A 16,910-nucleotide genomic window follows, 5' to 3' on the forward strand; every position below is an offset into this window, starting at 1 on the left:
GAACCCTGGTTGGCCACATGCAAGACAAACACCCTACCTGCTGTACTAACACTCTGGCCCAAAGTTATCTTTCATATCCACAATTTCTCCCCTTATCTTCTGGATTGAGTATTTTTGTGAATCCATTTTGTTTTCACTCTTGGAGAGCCCGGCAAGCTACCGAGAGTATCTCACCTGCACTGGCAAGCTCCCTGTGATGTATTCAATATGCCAAACACAGTAACAACAAGTCTCATGATGGAGATGTTACTGGGCCCGCTCAAACAAATTGGCCTCATTTATTCATCATCTTCATTAGTTGCTATAGGGCTTATAATAAATCTTTCCTTATCACACTTAATTTCAAATATTATGCAACAGCATGTAGAGTGTAAACCCTCTAACATGTATGTTCTTTTCCACAGATAATCTCCTCATCCATTTTACTTTAATGTAACTTATTTTTACATATACACACACATAAGTTTATTTGTTTTGGGCCATACATACTGGTGCTTTGGGGGCACTCCCAGCTCTGTTCTTTGTCATTGCTCCTGGCGGTACTTGGGGGAACCTGTGGTGTGGGGGATTGAACTTGAACATCCTGCATGCAAAGCAAATGAAAGCATGCATTCAACCCACTGACCTAACTCTTCAGCACTCTGTGAGCTTCATATGCTACGTGCATTGCCGTAAATTTGCCTAAATCTTCCCTCTGCCTCTTAGGTGAAGCTTTTTTTTTTGTATGAAACTTTATTTAAACATTGTGATTTACAAATTTATTCATGGGGGCTAGAGCGATAGTACAGCAGGTAGGGTGTTTGCCTTGCACACAGCTAACCTGGGTTCATTCCTCAGCATCCCATATGGTTCCTTAAGAACGATCAGAAATATTCCTGAGTGTAGATACAGGATTAACCCATGAGTATTTCCAGGTCTGTCCCCCAAGAGCCAAAAAAACCAAAATTGTTTCCAATACAGTTGTTTCAGGTATTCAATATTCCAACACCAGTCCCACTACAAATGTGCCCTTACTTCACCAATGTCCTCAGTTTACCACCCCCATCCCAAGCCTGCTCCCTTAGTTTGAACAAAATAAATTACTTTATGCTGCTTGTTATAACATATATCTCGTAATGGTGTTGCTAACATCATGGCCTGAAAATTTATTGAGTTGTTAGGTGTGAGTTGAGCCTTCTGTATTATTGTTTTCACCATTGAGATTATTGGGCTGCTATTCAATTTTTCCATCTAATTTTCTGTGCTTCCACTGGGCAAAGTGTTGTGTGGCCACATATGTGGCTTCATACTTCAGGAGCTTTGGAGCTGGACGATCAGCTGCTAGTGTCTCTCTGGAACTCTTTGAGATGAATCATGAAGCTGGGCTATTTCTCTGGCAGTGACAGGAGCTGAATGTGGGTTGGTGGAGTGTGAGCCTGTGGCAGGGCTGGATTTGGTCTGCCCTCATCCCACCAAGTCTCTAAAGATCTGGGCCTGGTTTTTGCAGCCAGGCCTACCTGGAATAATTCAGTTGCCTGCATTTCTCTGAGATCAGCCTTGAAGCTGGGCCATTTCTCTGGCAGCAACCTGTTTTAAACCTTTTTAGAATTTTTTTTTAAATCTTAATAAAATTAGATTTTAAAAAATTATACTTATCCATATTTTTCATTTCTGGTATACCTATAAATTTAATGTGCTGTGAAGCCTGTGTTATATCAGTTAGCTACATCCCCTTTCAGTACTCTTAATATCTCCTTATAACTTTAACATTCCACTGGGGAGATGGTTCAATGGGCTGCAGTGTGTGCTTTTCATGACGGAGACCTAGGTTATATCCTTGGCCCTGTATAGTTCCTGAGCACCTTCAGGAATGACCCCTGAGCTCTAAACTAAAACTAGCCCCCAGTACTTATGGTAAAGCCCCAGAGAAATACTAACAAAATCAATTTATATTTCCACCAAATTAAAGATATATTCTTTTCCTGTTAAAGAAACTTTCTAGCATTTCTGGCAGTTCAGGTCATCTAATTATAAACTTTTGGGGGGTCTGATAAGGTATATCTTTTGCCCCCATTTTGAGAGTTGTTCTATTAAATAAAGAATTGCCAGTTGATAGTTCAAAAATCTTCCAAGACCAGAGTGATAGTACAGCAGGAAGGGAGCTTGCCTTGTCATGGCTAACCCTGGTATCCCATATGGTCCTCTGAGCCCCCACTGAATTCAGAGCCAGGTGTAATCCCTGAACCCTTCCAGGTGGGAACTAAAGCAAAAACTAACAACTTTAGCAAAATACGAGAGAGAGAGAGAGAGAGAGAGAGAGAGAGAGAGAGAGAGAGAGAGGAGAGATATGAGAGAGAATACAGGAATTCTGGTCCCTGTCTTGCATGTGACCAACCTCAGTTTAGGGATTTGGACTGCATATGGTTCCCTGAGCACCAACAGGAGTGATCTCTGAGCACAGAGCCAGGATTAGCACATGAACATCATCAGATATAGTCCCAATATCTATCTATTAAGCCCCCACACCCCCGTATTTTTCCGGTAAAGAAATTTCTTCAGTTTTTCTTCACTCTATAAGTAAGTCTGGGGCCAGAGATATAGCTTAATGGGATAAGAATATATATTTTGCATGCAGAAGGGTTGAGTTCAATCTCAGGTACTGCAATGTTCTTGGAGTACTGCCAGAAACAAGTCCAGAATACAGAGCCAAGAGTAGCCCCTGAGCACTGCTGGGTATGGTTCCAAAACAAAACAAATAAAAAAAATCCTCAAGAAGTCTAATGTAATTCTTCCTTTATATGTAATGTGTCTTCCCCCCCCCCCCACCCAATGACTATTACATTTTTCTTTCCCATTCTCAGAATTTTTACTATAATGTACTTTAATGTGGTTATAATTTTATTCGCTATTCTTAGTTTACATTGAGCCCCTTGAATATGTATTTATAGTATGTATTAAATTTAGAAATATTATTCAAAATCTTTCCTAATCCATATTATAGGGTAAATTTATCCTTAGTATTAAGATAATACTATCCTAAGTACTCCACTGTTCTAGTTTCTAGAAATATACACCATTTCCACACATATTGGAGCTGTGGAAAAGGTGGGGAAAAAAACCCACCTTTTTTGGTGCTTCTCCCTTCACTCCATCATGCCCCAATTGTTTCTTCTCAAACACATAATACTCATTCATGGAATCAAGAGGACTATCATAGGATCAGGGAGATGATTACAAGGGCTGATGCAAATGCTTGCATGTGGGAGATTTGGGTGAGTCACTAGCACCACGTGATACCTGAGTACTGCTGGAAGCAACTTTTAAGTAGTGAGGCAGCACTAGCCTTCCTTGAACATTGCTAGCTGTGGCAACAAGACAGACTTCTCTAGATATCTGGAGTTTTACATATTTGTAGTTTCCCCTTTTTGTTCTCTGTCCTGCAATTTTAGCTGCTTAGAATCCCTCAGTCCTGATATTTGTCTCAATTCAACAGTATTGGTGGGCTCTGGGTTTCTGTCTCTGTCCTGTGCCCTGGAAACTGTCTCAAAGTAGTAGACTCATTTACTTCTGTTACTTCAGTGATCACTGTCCAACACTGTCTATTGTCCAATATCTGAAGATCGTTTCATTTATTTTGTCATGTTTTCTAATTGCTTAGGAGCAGAGGATAAATATGCCCCAGATGCTATAGTCTGGTATAAAACTCTGGAATTCTATAAGTATTCTGATTCATGTACATAGGTAGAGTTGAAAACTAATATCTTGACACACCATGTGTATTCTTCTAGTTAGAAGAAAGACTGTACCTTTTTATTTTTGAAACTTGCTGGTCTGGGTATAATGGGGAACTTATAATGATCATACTGCAAGCAATAGTCCAGCTGAGAACAATTAGGATTGCAGATAAAATATAAAACATCTGTTTGACATTATCAGTGAGAACTCTGAAGCAACTAGAATGTAGGACACAATCTTAGAGGGAAACTCTGCACTGGAGTGGGATGACATTTTGCAGCACCTTTGTCCCTCAGGGAAATTCTGGGCCTAAGGCCAGAAGTGAGTTTTGAGAAAGATCCAAGAAAGAGCCCCTACGAGGTAAAGATACCAAGCGGATTTTGGCAGTTTTTTGTCTCCAACAACAAGGAGGCCAGGTTCCCATTGAGAAGGAAAAGTGATTAACTACTCTGTCAGTTTTTCTCAAGTTGCTTGCTAAATCCTAGAGATGCATGAAACAGGAGGCTAAGAAAATCAAGAAGTAAATTTCTGAGAAGTCAAGTAGAGGTTTTCCTCCTAGATTTATGGTCCTTAATATTAGATTCTAATATCCATTGAAGGGTACCAGGGAACATACAAGACTGACAAGGAACACCGAAAGAGTTGTGTTATAAGAATATCAACAAAAAATAAATGCATGAAACTCTGTCAAAACTGAAACTTGAGTTAGCACTGATGGACTCAGATGCTCAGTCCTCATTTTAAATGCTTTGCGAAGAATAGATTAAGTCCTTTCTAAAGGAAGATATTATCCAGAACTTCCAGAAGCAATGCATGGGATTCTATTAAAATTTACAATGCAAGTTAATAACTAGTTAAACTAACATCATCAACAACAACAACAAACCAACTAAAACGCAATGGGTAGAATATACAACAAATACAGATCCACAGAAGATCTGGCTAATGTATTTATCAGAGATTTACTACCATTAAGATAGACATGTTCAAATAATATAAGAAATGTGGAGAAAATCCATTTCTCAAAAAAAAAAAAACTGGAATTTACCTTTTTTGAGCCCACATGGTGCTCAGCAGGATTTGAGTCCCCACAGGTGATTCTTAGCCAACCAAGATATCTGTTCAGTACAAGACCCCAATGATGCAATCCTGCTCCTGCCCTCCAATGCCCAGGATATCCAGGTTACTCAGGTAGTAATGGGAGTCTCCAACGCTGCACCCAGCAATACTTAGGGGACCATGTGATATCACAAATCAAACCTGGGTCAGGTACATGCCAGTTATGTGGCCTTACTGTTACACTATCTCCTGAACCTTGGATTTTACTTTTAAAATAACATTTAAAAAAATCACAGAACTTAGAAGTACACCACCTTGGCTAAGAGGCGTTAAAGTGCTTACCTGCACACAGTACACGCTGGTTCCATCTCCAGCACCACATGACTGTGAGCCGTGCCTGGTGACCCAGTTTGCATTGCATCCTTTGGCCCTTTCATTAGACTGGCTGACAAAGAATCAACATAATCCCACCTGGCCCCTGCCCACCCACTTCAGACTCCTAAGCATTGCTTGTAAGACTCTCTTCTCTAAACAACAAGAAAAACTAACAATAACATAGGCCAGAGAGACAGTTCAAAAGACTAGACCATGGGGGTATGGTGCTGCCAGCAGATCAACCAGTAACTAACTGCGGGCGAGTGCATCAGCAGCCTGATGGTGACTTCAGGCTTTCTAACACCCCCAAATTGCCACTGTGCCTTTGGCCGGACCCCAACAACTTGGAACCAAGTTTACCAAGAAATTCACTTGATCACTTGACTTCCCGTTAATCATCGATTTGCTCGAGCGGGCGCCAGTAATGTCTCCATTCTTCCCTGCTGCGTGCTAGTGTAGCCCAATGGCGTTTGTTCACTCTAGGAACACGAAGAGCCTCAAACTGATCTTTCAGGGTCTTGACGAAGAAGTATGACCATCTTGTCGGTGGGCAGCCATGTGTTCTTTTGACATCCTATGGAATCCAGTCGGTAATGGCTCTAGTCCAGCGGTTGTTTCCAAATTTCATTATGTGTCCAGCCCATTTGATTTTTGATGCCTAGGCAAACGAGACAGTGTCCCTGTTTCTTGACCATCGATGGAGGTCGGAACTCTGGATTCTTTCTCTCACTTGAGTGAAGCGAGATACTCCAAGCATAGCTCTTTCGATTCCTCTTTGGGAGACCTGAATAGCATTCTCATCTTGTTTTCATAGGGCCCAGGTCTCTAAGGGGTATGTTAATGCAATAAATACATCTCAAAAGAGATCAAAAGCCAGAGACACAGAGACACAGCAGTGAGTCCCAGAAGACACCACAGAGCCAGAAATCTCTTCAGGCTTACCAAGTCAATTTCACTGGGGCACCCCAGATGTAGCAGGTGCACTCTCCCTGCCTACTATGGAATCCCAGACACCAAGAGCTTCCACAAGCAAGGCCCAGGTATGCAGGTTCCAGGATTAAACCTCCATGCCGCATGGTAGCAGAGGTGCCAGGCTGTCCCTCCCCAGCTCCCCACCCACTCATCAGCCTTGCTGTCACTCCCACAACGTGCCTCCGGGCACCACCTTAGTGCACCAATAGCCCTGTCCAGAGATGCCCAATTGAATCCCAAAATGGATTAGTGCCCTACAGAAATGTCTCTGGAACCCAACCATTTACAATCTAGGATTCCAGAAGTGCACAGCTGTGGTACACATGATATCCAAAATGAGCAACGACAATAAGTGATCTAGCATCTGCCCCTGGCAGGCAGGCTTGAATGGTAGTGGGAAAATTCGAGCAACACATAATACCCAAAAGGAGAGAGAGAGTATTGGGAAAATTGCCAGCCATGGAGGCAGGGTGAGGACTGGGATTGGTGAGTGGGTGGGGGATATATTGGGGACACTGGTGGTAGGAAGTGTGCATTGATGGAAGGATGGGTGTTCAATCATTGTACAGCTGAATCTCAAACATGAAAGCTTTCTAACTAGATCTCATGGTGATTCAATTAAAAAAAAAGTAATGTGGAGTTCATGCCCAATTCAATCAGCTTAATCAATGGCTAAACAAATAGCAGTACTCCTACATTTAAAAAATTAAAAAAAAAAGAAAAGAATAGAACACTTTGATCTCTTGCTAGAGTGCTCCATGTGCAGAAGACCTGAGTTACATTCCCCATCCTATATGGTTCCCAGAGTACCACAGGGGTTCTCATGTAACCCCTGAGAAATGAGCCAGAGTATCCCCAAAAGCACTACTGAATGCGTCTCTCAAACCAAACCAAAGCAAAACAAAGTACAATGAACACTATGAAGAACATGTGAGGTTTATGAGAAGGTTTAGATGAATGGATAGAAAATATACAGACTCATGACTGGGAATGTGGCTTAGTGGTAGAGCACTTGCCTGAGATGTGAGGTCCTGGGTTTGATCCCCAGTACTCCTGCATACATATGCATGCATTCATGTATGCATGTACACATATACACACAAATCTATAAAAGATACAGACTTATACACAAAGAAATCAGTGAAAAAGATATTGGGAAATATAGAAGGAAAACAAATTCTGATGAATGTATTATTGGTGCCTTAAAAGGGGGAAAAAATAAGAAGAGAGAGTGACTGAAATTTCCTAAAACTGATAAAAGGTTCAGAGACCCTAAAAGTAGCACTCATCCTACTCGTGAACCCAAGTGGGATGAGTACAAAGGTAACCATATCTAGACATATCAGAGGAAAAGTGTTGAAAATTAAAGCAAAACAAAAAATAAAAGGAGATAGAGAAAAAAGATGTTGCCTTTTAAAGGAATAATGGAAAATAGACAACAGTGAAAAGCCATCTTTAAAGTGCTTAAATAAAGCACTTAAAAAAAAAAACCTTATCACAGAATAAAGCAGTACCCAACAAAAATGAGAAGTATGAAATGAAATTTGAGGAAAACAAAAGATGAAGAGAACTTACCACTAGAAGATCTGCTATTAATAGAGAAATTATTCAAACAAAAGGAAAAAATTCAGACAGAAGTACATAAATGAATATTGGAATGAAAAGCAACATAAGTAATAAATATAACAAGAATCAGATGCATAGAACAATGATTGTCCAATCTGAATAGCTTAGAATGTACATGCCCAAGAGCTGGAGAGATAATATACTTAAAGTACTTTCCTTGCATGAAGCCAATCCTGGTTTGATTTCTGGAACCACATATGGTCCCTTGCACATGCAAGAAACAGGCCTTGAGTACAGAGCCAAGAGTGGAGCATTGCTGGGTAGGCCCATCCCTCACCCCCAAATAAATATCTGCTCAGTTAAAATCCTTGACAATATACACTGGAGGGGAAGAAAAAGAAGAGTCAAATTATTTATTTTAGTTTTATAAGTAAAACAGGCATGACATTGTTGGATAACATTGGGTTGTCCTTGCTCCTCCTGCAGGGAGCTTTGGTTTATTGAGCTACTCTCACAGCAGTGCCCCTGAGGCACCCAATTCCATCAAGTACTAATAATCCTATATTTGCTTTTATCTTTGGGCTGGAGTGATAGCACAGCAGTAGGGCGTTTGCCTTGTACACGGCCAACCTGGTTTGATTCCTCCGCCCCTCTTTGAGAGCCCGGCAAGCTACTGAGAGTATCATGCCTGCATGGCAACGCCTGTCAAGCTCCCCATGACACATTCGGTATGCCAAACACAGTAACAACAAGTCTCACAATGGAGATGTTACTGGGCCCGCTCGAGCAAATCAGTGAACAATGGGAGGACAGTGCTAGTGCTTTTCTCTTTCCTTTATGTCACTTGCATAGTTTAGTAATGTCCTTTTTGTATAGACACAGGAAGACAGTTGATTCTATGCTTTGTATTATGGAAGTTAATTGTCACCAAATAAAATTTACTTCTGGGAATCCATCATATTTACTTAAGCCTCAGTTGCCCTTAGTTCCTAGCATTCCCCAAAGAAGGATCCTGATGAAGGGAATGACTGGACTCATGACAATTGGTAAGCTACCCTGGCATTGAAAGGGAACAAGCTAAGTATGAGTATATATACTTATATATAATAAGTTAAGAGCATGGTCATGGGACAAATTCTGTCATGACCCAAAAAGAAGTAATTGAATAAGGACCCTGCTGAGGTTCGGGAAGAGTAACCTGGCCTGAGGACTGTGGTCTGTCTGGAATATATATCAAGATGTCTCCAGGAAGAGCCAAACTTTAAGCTTAATATATCTCTTACTGTATTCATACAAAATGACTAGAAATATTATAAGAAGTAAATTTACTATGATTGTTTAAATGGATTACCTAGCTAAGGAAAGGAAAAGCAACACACCCTGGATGGAATCCCACCTTGATCAGATCACCTAGTAATCAGAATGTTGAACCCTCAAATGAGATTTTGAGTTAATTTCCTAGAACTTCCCCTGGAGTAGTTTTATATCTGTTATGACAATGTTCAACCCCACCTATGTGTACTCCCACCCTTTATGATTTCTATATAACTATACTATAAGGGGAAAAAGGGAAGATAACAAAGCAGAGAACTTTGAAGTCTATGAGGAGACTAGGATGATGGAACTATGATGACTGGGACTACTACCAAAACTATGATTGTGCAGCGAGGGGAAGGGTTGGACTATACTGAGGAGGAGAGCGAAATAAACTGACTGCCAACCAGCCTGGGGTCCTTCATTTTCTTCATTTTCCGGACCTTCGTCCATTTGTCTACCTGAGGAGGCAGCTCTTGGCCACTGAAACACTTGAGTCCAGCGCCCACGCCTTTCTCTTTGGAAACTCAGTCAATAATTTCTAAGACTTTTGAAAGAATAAGTCCATAGAAGGGGCTGGGAGGTAGTAGCTCAATCTATGGAAGTGCATGCTTTGCACTTTGCATGGGACAATACCAGGTCTGGTTTCTCTCTTTTATTTTTGGTTCACATCTTGGTGTCAGGGATAGAATGCAAGGCAAGCACCTGCACCCTCTATGGTTCCATCCTGGAATTTCAGATTTGATCTTGAGCACCATGTGGAGCAACGCTCAAATACTAAAGGCCCGCTCCTCACCACCCCAAATAGCCTCTGAGCACTTGTGCGTGTGTCCCAACCCTCCCCCACCAAATAAGGAGCGCTTATAATTTTTAATAGAGTTAATAACATATTTTAGTTCAAAAGAAGGCAAGAAGAGGATATGAAAAATAAGGGGCATAAAGTGGATAAAAAAATCAATAGTAAGATGAAAAGTACAAAATTCAAATTACTATAATATAAATATAGCAGTAATTATATTAAGTATAAATGGATTAGAAATATTTCCTTTCAAAACCATAGTAGAACAGTTTTCCAGTTTCAGGCTTGGCTGGGACTCTGTTAACCATAGTTAACAGTTAGTACAAGTGAAATGGAAGGAATTCCTAGGGCAAAGAGGAAAGGGGAAGTAAGTGTTAGCTGCCAACTCTGCAATGAGGAATTGTTAGAACTAAGGAAAGATTGAACCAAGAAATGCTAGTTCAGTGCTGTAGATAGTCTTTTAACATGCAAAAGATGAGGACCTTTAAAGTCTTTGTAGCCAACCTTTTATTTTGAGAAGACCTCCTGAGAGTGCCATTAAGTTATGCAAATGTAAAGCAAAAACTTTCTATGGAAACTGCTTGAAAAGCTAAACTGTGTGCTTTGTTGCAAATTGTTTTAAATTCTCCCCACTTTGTACTTACCCTTTAATTTGATCTCCCCCTCCCTATGGCTATAACTAGTTTTCTTGCAAATTGTCCAAAAGTAAACACAACTCATCTTTCTGTTAATTCTTTTAAAGGCCACACTCTCCTCTGATGAATAATACTTTTTCAATCTGTGCTCTTCGAGAAATAAAAAAAAAAACCCAACAACTCTTTTCTTCTGAAAGAGAATGGTCCCATTTTTCATTGTTTCTACAATACAAAAACTCACTAATATACCTGCTTCATTCAGGATGAAAAAAATTCCTTCCTAATAGATTATTTTGTATCCCCAAATTTTTCTTTACTTGGTAATGGGTCTTGGAAGCTGATGGTAATAGGCAGTTGAATAAATCTCATCACAACACACTTGTTTTGATGCCATTACCAGGCTATTGAGTTGGCTATACCGTCATACGAAAATATGTTTTAGTGTTATTGAATGGCCTAGGCAGTCTTGGTATACAACAAGGCTAAGAGATACAGATACAGGCAGTTATTATAGACAAGGTAGATGAAATTTCCATTTCATAGTGGCTTAAGATACTTATTTATTAGCAACATTCTTTTGCATCTACACTAGTATGACACTATGCCAAAACTACGCAAAGAGCACATATCTGGGAATATATTCACAAGATGTATTTAGCACCATTCAAGTGCTAAATGAACAGAACAAGTGGTCAATGGTCAATACAACAAAAGTTCAGAAAAGCAAGTAATATGAAAAGTACAGTTAGTGAGAGGATGGCCTTTGAAAGGTTAAGTCTGGTATTGGAAAAACACTTTTAACCCAAATAATTAAGCATTCATTTTGGTTTCTTTGTCATCTATTGCCAGTCCAGTGAATGAGGGGAGGCCAGAGAAGTATGATTTAAACCCTGCCTCAAGAAACTTAGGCAAGAAGAGAGACAGGACAAAGACACATGCACGCAGAGGACTAACAGGCCGTGCAAAACTCGGGTTCATGGTGCAAGTATAAATCCGGATGAGAGCAATTTTGTATAAGATGGGAATGAACGCCAGATCCAGGCATGGCACTCAGATGCATGCTTCACACTAGCAGTGTGACCTTGTCACACTGAGAGTCTGCGACGTTTCTGTGGTAATGGATCCAGTGAGGGCTAGCGACTCTCAGCTGTGGTGGCCATAAGATCACTGAGGTGATAGTGCTCTACACGGGTTTCCCCGGTCGCCACTGCTACTCCCCCCAAGGTAGGAGATGTGCCAGGCGGGCGGGAGACCACTGTGGTGATGGTGCTCCACACGGGCATCTCGGGTCGTCACACCTACAGCCCCCAAGTAGCAGATGTGCCGGGAGGCCGCGAGACCACTGAGGTGATGATGTTCCACACGGGCATCCCGGGTCGTCACACCAACACCCCCCAGGGTAGGAGACGTGCGCGGCCGCGAGACCACTGAGGTGATAGTGTTCCACACGGGCGTCCCCGGTCGCCACAGCTACTCCCCCTAAGGTAGGAATCGTGCCGGTCGGCGGTGCGCGCGGGGGCCCAGTGCACTCGGCCACCGCGCTCAGATCGCGCTGGGTCCCGGGTCTCCTCGCCTGCCGCCTCTCTCCCTCGCGGGCGCCGCCACAGAAAGGCCCCACGGAAGCGCTGCTCCTCCCGCTCGCCGAGGCCTTTTGTAGGGGCCCCACGTGACCCGCCCGCCGGCTCTTCCCGCGGGCCCCGCCCCGCCCTCCGGCCCTGCGCAGCGCGGCCCGGCTCTTCCCGCTCGCGGCCGCCCCCCGCGGGCTCCCCGGCCCTCGCGCCCCGGGGCCGCCTCCGCGGCTCTTCCCGGCCCCTCCCGCGGGCCGCCGTTCCCGGGCGCACCGCCCCTCCCCCCGCGGCTGTTCCGCCGCCCGGCCGCCCCTCCCCCCGGCCGGCGCTCACTGTCTCCAAGATGGCGGCCGTGTCAGTTTGGGGCATCTCCGCGGTCCGGCCCGGGGCCCCGGGACCCCGCCGCTCGGCCCCGCCGGTAAGTAGGCGGGGAGCCCCCCGCGGCCGCCCGCGCCCGTGGAGCCCGCCGCCGCGCCGCTCGGGGCCCCGCGCCGCCGCCCCGCGGGCTCGGCGGGCCGCTGCAGGCCCCGCCGCGGCCTGCGCCGCCTCCCGCCGCTCTGCGCCAGGCCTCGGGCCGGGGCGCCGCGGCCGCCCCCTCGCGCGCGCCCGCCGCCGCCCGCCGCCCCGCGCCCGCCGCCCCGCGCCCGCCGCCGCCGCCCGCCCGGAGCCGGCGGGGCGCGGAGCCAGGCCGCGGGGCCTCGCCGGCCGGACGCGAGCGCTGCCCGTCGGGGCGCCCGGGCGCCGCACCTGTGCCCGGCGCCGGGCGGGCGGCGGCGGCGGCGCCCCCGGGCCGCACGTGCTGAGGCGGCCGCGCTGTCAGCCCCGCGCCTGTCAGCGGCGCCGACCTGTCAGGCGCCGGGACGCGGGGTCGTCCGCGCCGCGCGCCGTGCCCGCCGCCTCATTGTTAACTTAGTTGCCGGCGCCGGTGCCCGGTGGGAGCCGCGAGCGGCCGCGGGGCGGGGCCCGGCGAGTTGGGAAAGTTTCTCGCGCCGCGGGCCGGGCGGCGGGTCGGAGCCGGCCCGGGACGCCGCCGCCCCCTCGGCCCCGGCCGCCGGGGGTCGCGCGGCCGCGGGCGCCGGAGACGCTCCCGGGCTCGGGGCACGGCGCTCGCCGGGCGCTGCTTTTCAGGCAGCGGAATCAAAAATAAGTCTTGGCTCGGGCTGGCGTGTCCGCTTCATTCAGCTCTGCCTCCCCAGCTGGAGCACTGAGAAGCCGTCGCGTTTCTAAGATCTCTAGGCTTTGGTTTCACCTCACTCTTAATTGCCGCGGGAGCCAGTCTGGTGTCATTGTTTATGTCGTGAGTGCTCGCCGGGATAAGTAGTTCTAAAAAGCGTTTGCTCTGATTTTTTTTTTTTGAAACGAAGGGGTTATTCAGATGCAGGTTGAATTGTTTTGATAGTTAAAACATATATATTATATGTGTGTGTGTGTGTGTGTATATATATATATATATATTTGTACCTGCAGATTCTTTTGTCTTTAAGAAGCAGGCATCTTAAAGCGGGCTCTGATTCTGGAGAGGCAATGTATTTGTGTTTTACCCATCAGTGTTTATTTCAGGACAGCAGTCTCGAGTATTTAGAGAAGGTCTCTTTAGACGAGCAAACAGGCAATACACCCTCTTGGCCCCTGCACTGGGCTTTCAGAATGTTGTTTTGCATTTAAACTTAGTGGTTCTGGGCCTCTTTTATTTCCCTATAAACTGCTTATGAACATTTTGATAGTTGTTATTCCCTACAGTATAACGGGTATTACTAAAAAGTTTGACTTTAGAGAAGCTACCAGCATATAATTTAAAATTCTTGCGTAAAATTGTTTTATTTTGAAACTCTTTTAAGCACTTTTTACACTTAACTATTTTTCATGTTTTGGTTTCCATTTGAAATATTTATTATTGTGCTTTTATTATTGTGCTTTAAATATGAATTTGGTCTGTGCAAGTTATAGTTGTTGTTTCATTCACTAAGTGACATACTTGAACTTTTCACAATGGTTTTCTGTCTGGAATTTTGAAAGATGAAAGATGCACTCTTACTTTCACTGTGGTATTCCTTCAGCTACTTCAGCTACTTGCTGAAGTCTTGGATAGTTTCTGGGGAAAAATGTCAAGGAAGAGTTTCAGTTCCTAGGCTGGTGAGGACATTGTGGGTACAGAATAGTAAGCATCCTTTTGATTGATTGTTGTCATTCATCATATGTCTCATTCAGTGGTTTACGTACATGATTATTTTGGAATTTTGAGGGACATGTTGGAATTTCCATAGCGGTTCAATAAGCATTTGCTTGTTAACTGTTTTAAATAGCAATTTAAATGTTTCTTTTGTTTTGTTATTTTTTTGATGACTTATTTACAAAATGGGCATTGATAGAAAACTGACTTCATTTCAATTCTTTTTCAGGCATAAGATGCATTTTTTTCGGCTGGGAATGAGATGTTCTTGAGTTCTTCCAACTTTATGAAGATACCCATGTGCGTGCGGTGCTATTGAGAAATTTGTTGCAAAGTTTGAAGACATTAAGATGACAGATTGTTAACATTTTTAAGGAAAAAGTGGGGAGGCTTTCCGTTTTGTAAGGGAGGAAGGACTCAGACCAGAAAACTTGTATGCTATGGTTAACTGGTTCTCAGCCTCCGGGAATGTTGTTTTCCATGGTGTAAAACTTACTCAGCATCAGGATAAGGGATAACGACTCTATGGATATACAGAATTCTTCACCATGGTAAAACTCGCTAACCCCCTGTATACGGAGTGGATTTTAGAGGCCATCAAAAAAGTGAAGAAACAGAAACAGCGTCCTTCAGAAGAAAGGATATGCAACGCAGTGTCTTCATCCCATGGTTTGGATCGTAAAACTGTTTTAGAACAATTGGAGTTGAGTGTTAAAGATGGAACAATATTAAAAGTCTCAAATAAAGGACTCAATTCCTATAAAGATCCTGATAATCCTGGGCGAATTGCACTTCCGAAACCTCGAAACCATGGAAAATTGGATAACAAGCAAAATGTAGATTGGAATAAACTGATCAAGCGGGCAGTTGAGGGCTTGGCAGAGTCTGGTGGCTCAACTCTGAAAAGCATTGAACGTTATTTGAAAGGTCAGAAGGATGTCTCTGCATTATTTGGAGGCAGTGCTGCCTCTGGCTTTCACCAGCAGTTGCGATTGGCTATTAAACGTGCAGTTGGCCATGGCCGACTCCTTAAAGATGGACCTCTTTATCGGCTCAACACTAAAGCAACCAATGTGGATGGGAAAGAGAGTTGTGAATCTCTTTCCTCTTTACCTCCAGTGTCATTGCTTCCACATGAAAAGGATAAGGTAAGAAAGATACATGCAGCAGTGTTTATATAGGCCATTACTGATTCACATTTCTTAGGAAGTTGCTTAAGGGTTATAAAAATTCATCTCCATGTTTGAGGATTTTGTTTTTTCTTTTTTTGGGTCATGCCCAGCGATACTCAGGGGTTACTCCTGGCTTTGCACTCAGGAATTACCCCTGGCGGTGCTCAGGGGACCATATGGGATGCTGGGAATTGAACCCGGGTTGACCGCGTGCAAAGCAAATGCCCTACCCACTGTGCTATTGCTCCAGCCCCATTTTTGAGGATTTTTGTAGAATGAACACCTCTTGTTTTTTTGTTTTTTGATGAGAACTGAATGGATGCTAATTGTTCTGATACACTGAAATATTTGATGCTTCAGGTTCAGAGTGTAAAGTTGTCTATTCATCTACCAAAAGAATGCATTTAGATCTTAAAAGTTTACAATTTTAACTGTTACATAACAATACTTATACTACAATCCTGCTAGAAGTTGACGAGCTGCCAAATTTTGGAGACCTGAACTGGAATTAAGCAAGGTGACTCTAAGAACCTTTCTTTTTTCTTTTTCTCACAGATTTTCATTAGACAGGAATGGGATTCTTCTGTCCCACAGTACTGACTAAGCAAACTTAGCTTTTCTTGTTTGCTTTTCTTTTTTGTGCTGTTAGTAGTCTTCCTAGTAGTCTGCAATATGTATCTTTTGCAAATGAAGTCCTAAATTTTATTATTTATGACCTTTGTATGGATCACAACTTTATCATACTTTATTGGTAAAGTTGTCTGGAGTTAGTAGTTTTGATATTTAGCATACATTCCTTATTGTGCTTTTGTTTCATACAATTGTTTTGTGTAATTTAAAGTGTGTCTTCTATAGGGCTGGAGTGATAGTATAGCAGATATGGTGCTAGTTGACCTGGGTTCGATCTGTGGCATCCCATATGGTCCCTTGAGCACCATCAGGAATAATTCTTGAGTGCAGAACCAGGAGTAACCCCTCAGTATTATCGGGGGTGACTCAAAATTTAAAAAAAAAAAGTCTGTCTTAAGAGTAAATTTTGACCCTTAAATAAATATTCAGGGAGAGAAGAAATTTTGTTTAGTAACTAGTTTTTGCTCTGGTTTGGTATCTTAGTTGTAAAGGTATTTCAGGTTTCTAAATTCTGTGGAGAACTGAGTTACTTTAAGTTGCTATAATACTACTTTTAGAATGAGACTATAAACTGAACATTGAATATATTAAATACATATTTATTTGTTCTAAATGTATTGCAGTTAGTAACCCACCTAAATTTTTTGTTTAAATTGCAGTTGAAAATTAGCAGTATTTTCCTCTGAAATTTTTGAGTTCAGTTTAGTTTTGTCGGTGAAGTTTGAAGTAGGAACATTGTCTTACTGTTAATATTTTAAAATGAATCTGTTAGTCATGAATTGAATATCCAGTTTTCCTCATGCCATTCATAAATGGTTCTATATTATTTGAGTATTTCTGAGTATTTATTAAAAATTCAAGGTAGACAAGTAAAGTTAGTCCTTCATTCTGTAGTTCAGTGCTGCAAGTACTTTTATCTATTAGAACTATGTTTTT

General features: G+C 43.2%; 1 protein-coding gene across 2 annotated transcripts in view; it reads left to right on the plus strand.

The window, feature by feature from the left end:
* The first annotated feature begins 12,340 nt into the window (after positions 1–12,340).
* Positions 12,341–16,910, plus strand: part of KAT6A (lysine acetyltransferase 6A) — a 117,786-nt gene continuing 113,216 nt past the window's right edge. For both annotated transcript variants that reach the window (XM_056116910.1, XM_056116911.1), the window contains exons 1-2: positions 12,341–12,420; positions 14,402–15,320. In XM_056116910.1, the coding sequence (XP_055972885.1) occupies positions 14,721–15,320 (600 nt within the window). In that variant the 5' untranslated portion in view covers positions 12,341–12,420; positions 14,402–14,720. The remainder of the gene's footprint in view (positions 12,421–14,401; positions 15,321–16,910) is intronic.

The sequence above is a fragment of the Sorex fumeus genome, unplaced genomic scaffold (assembly GCF_029834395.1).
Source record: "Sorex fumeus unplaced genomic scaffold, SorFum_2.1 ptg000033l, whole genome shotgun sequence".
Lineage (NCBI taxonomy): Eukaryota > Metazoa > Chordata > Mammalia > Eulipotyphla > Soricidae > Sorex > Sorex fumeus.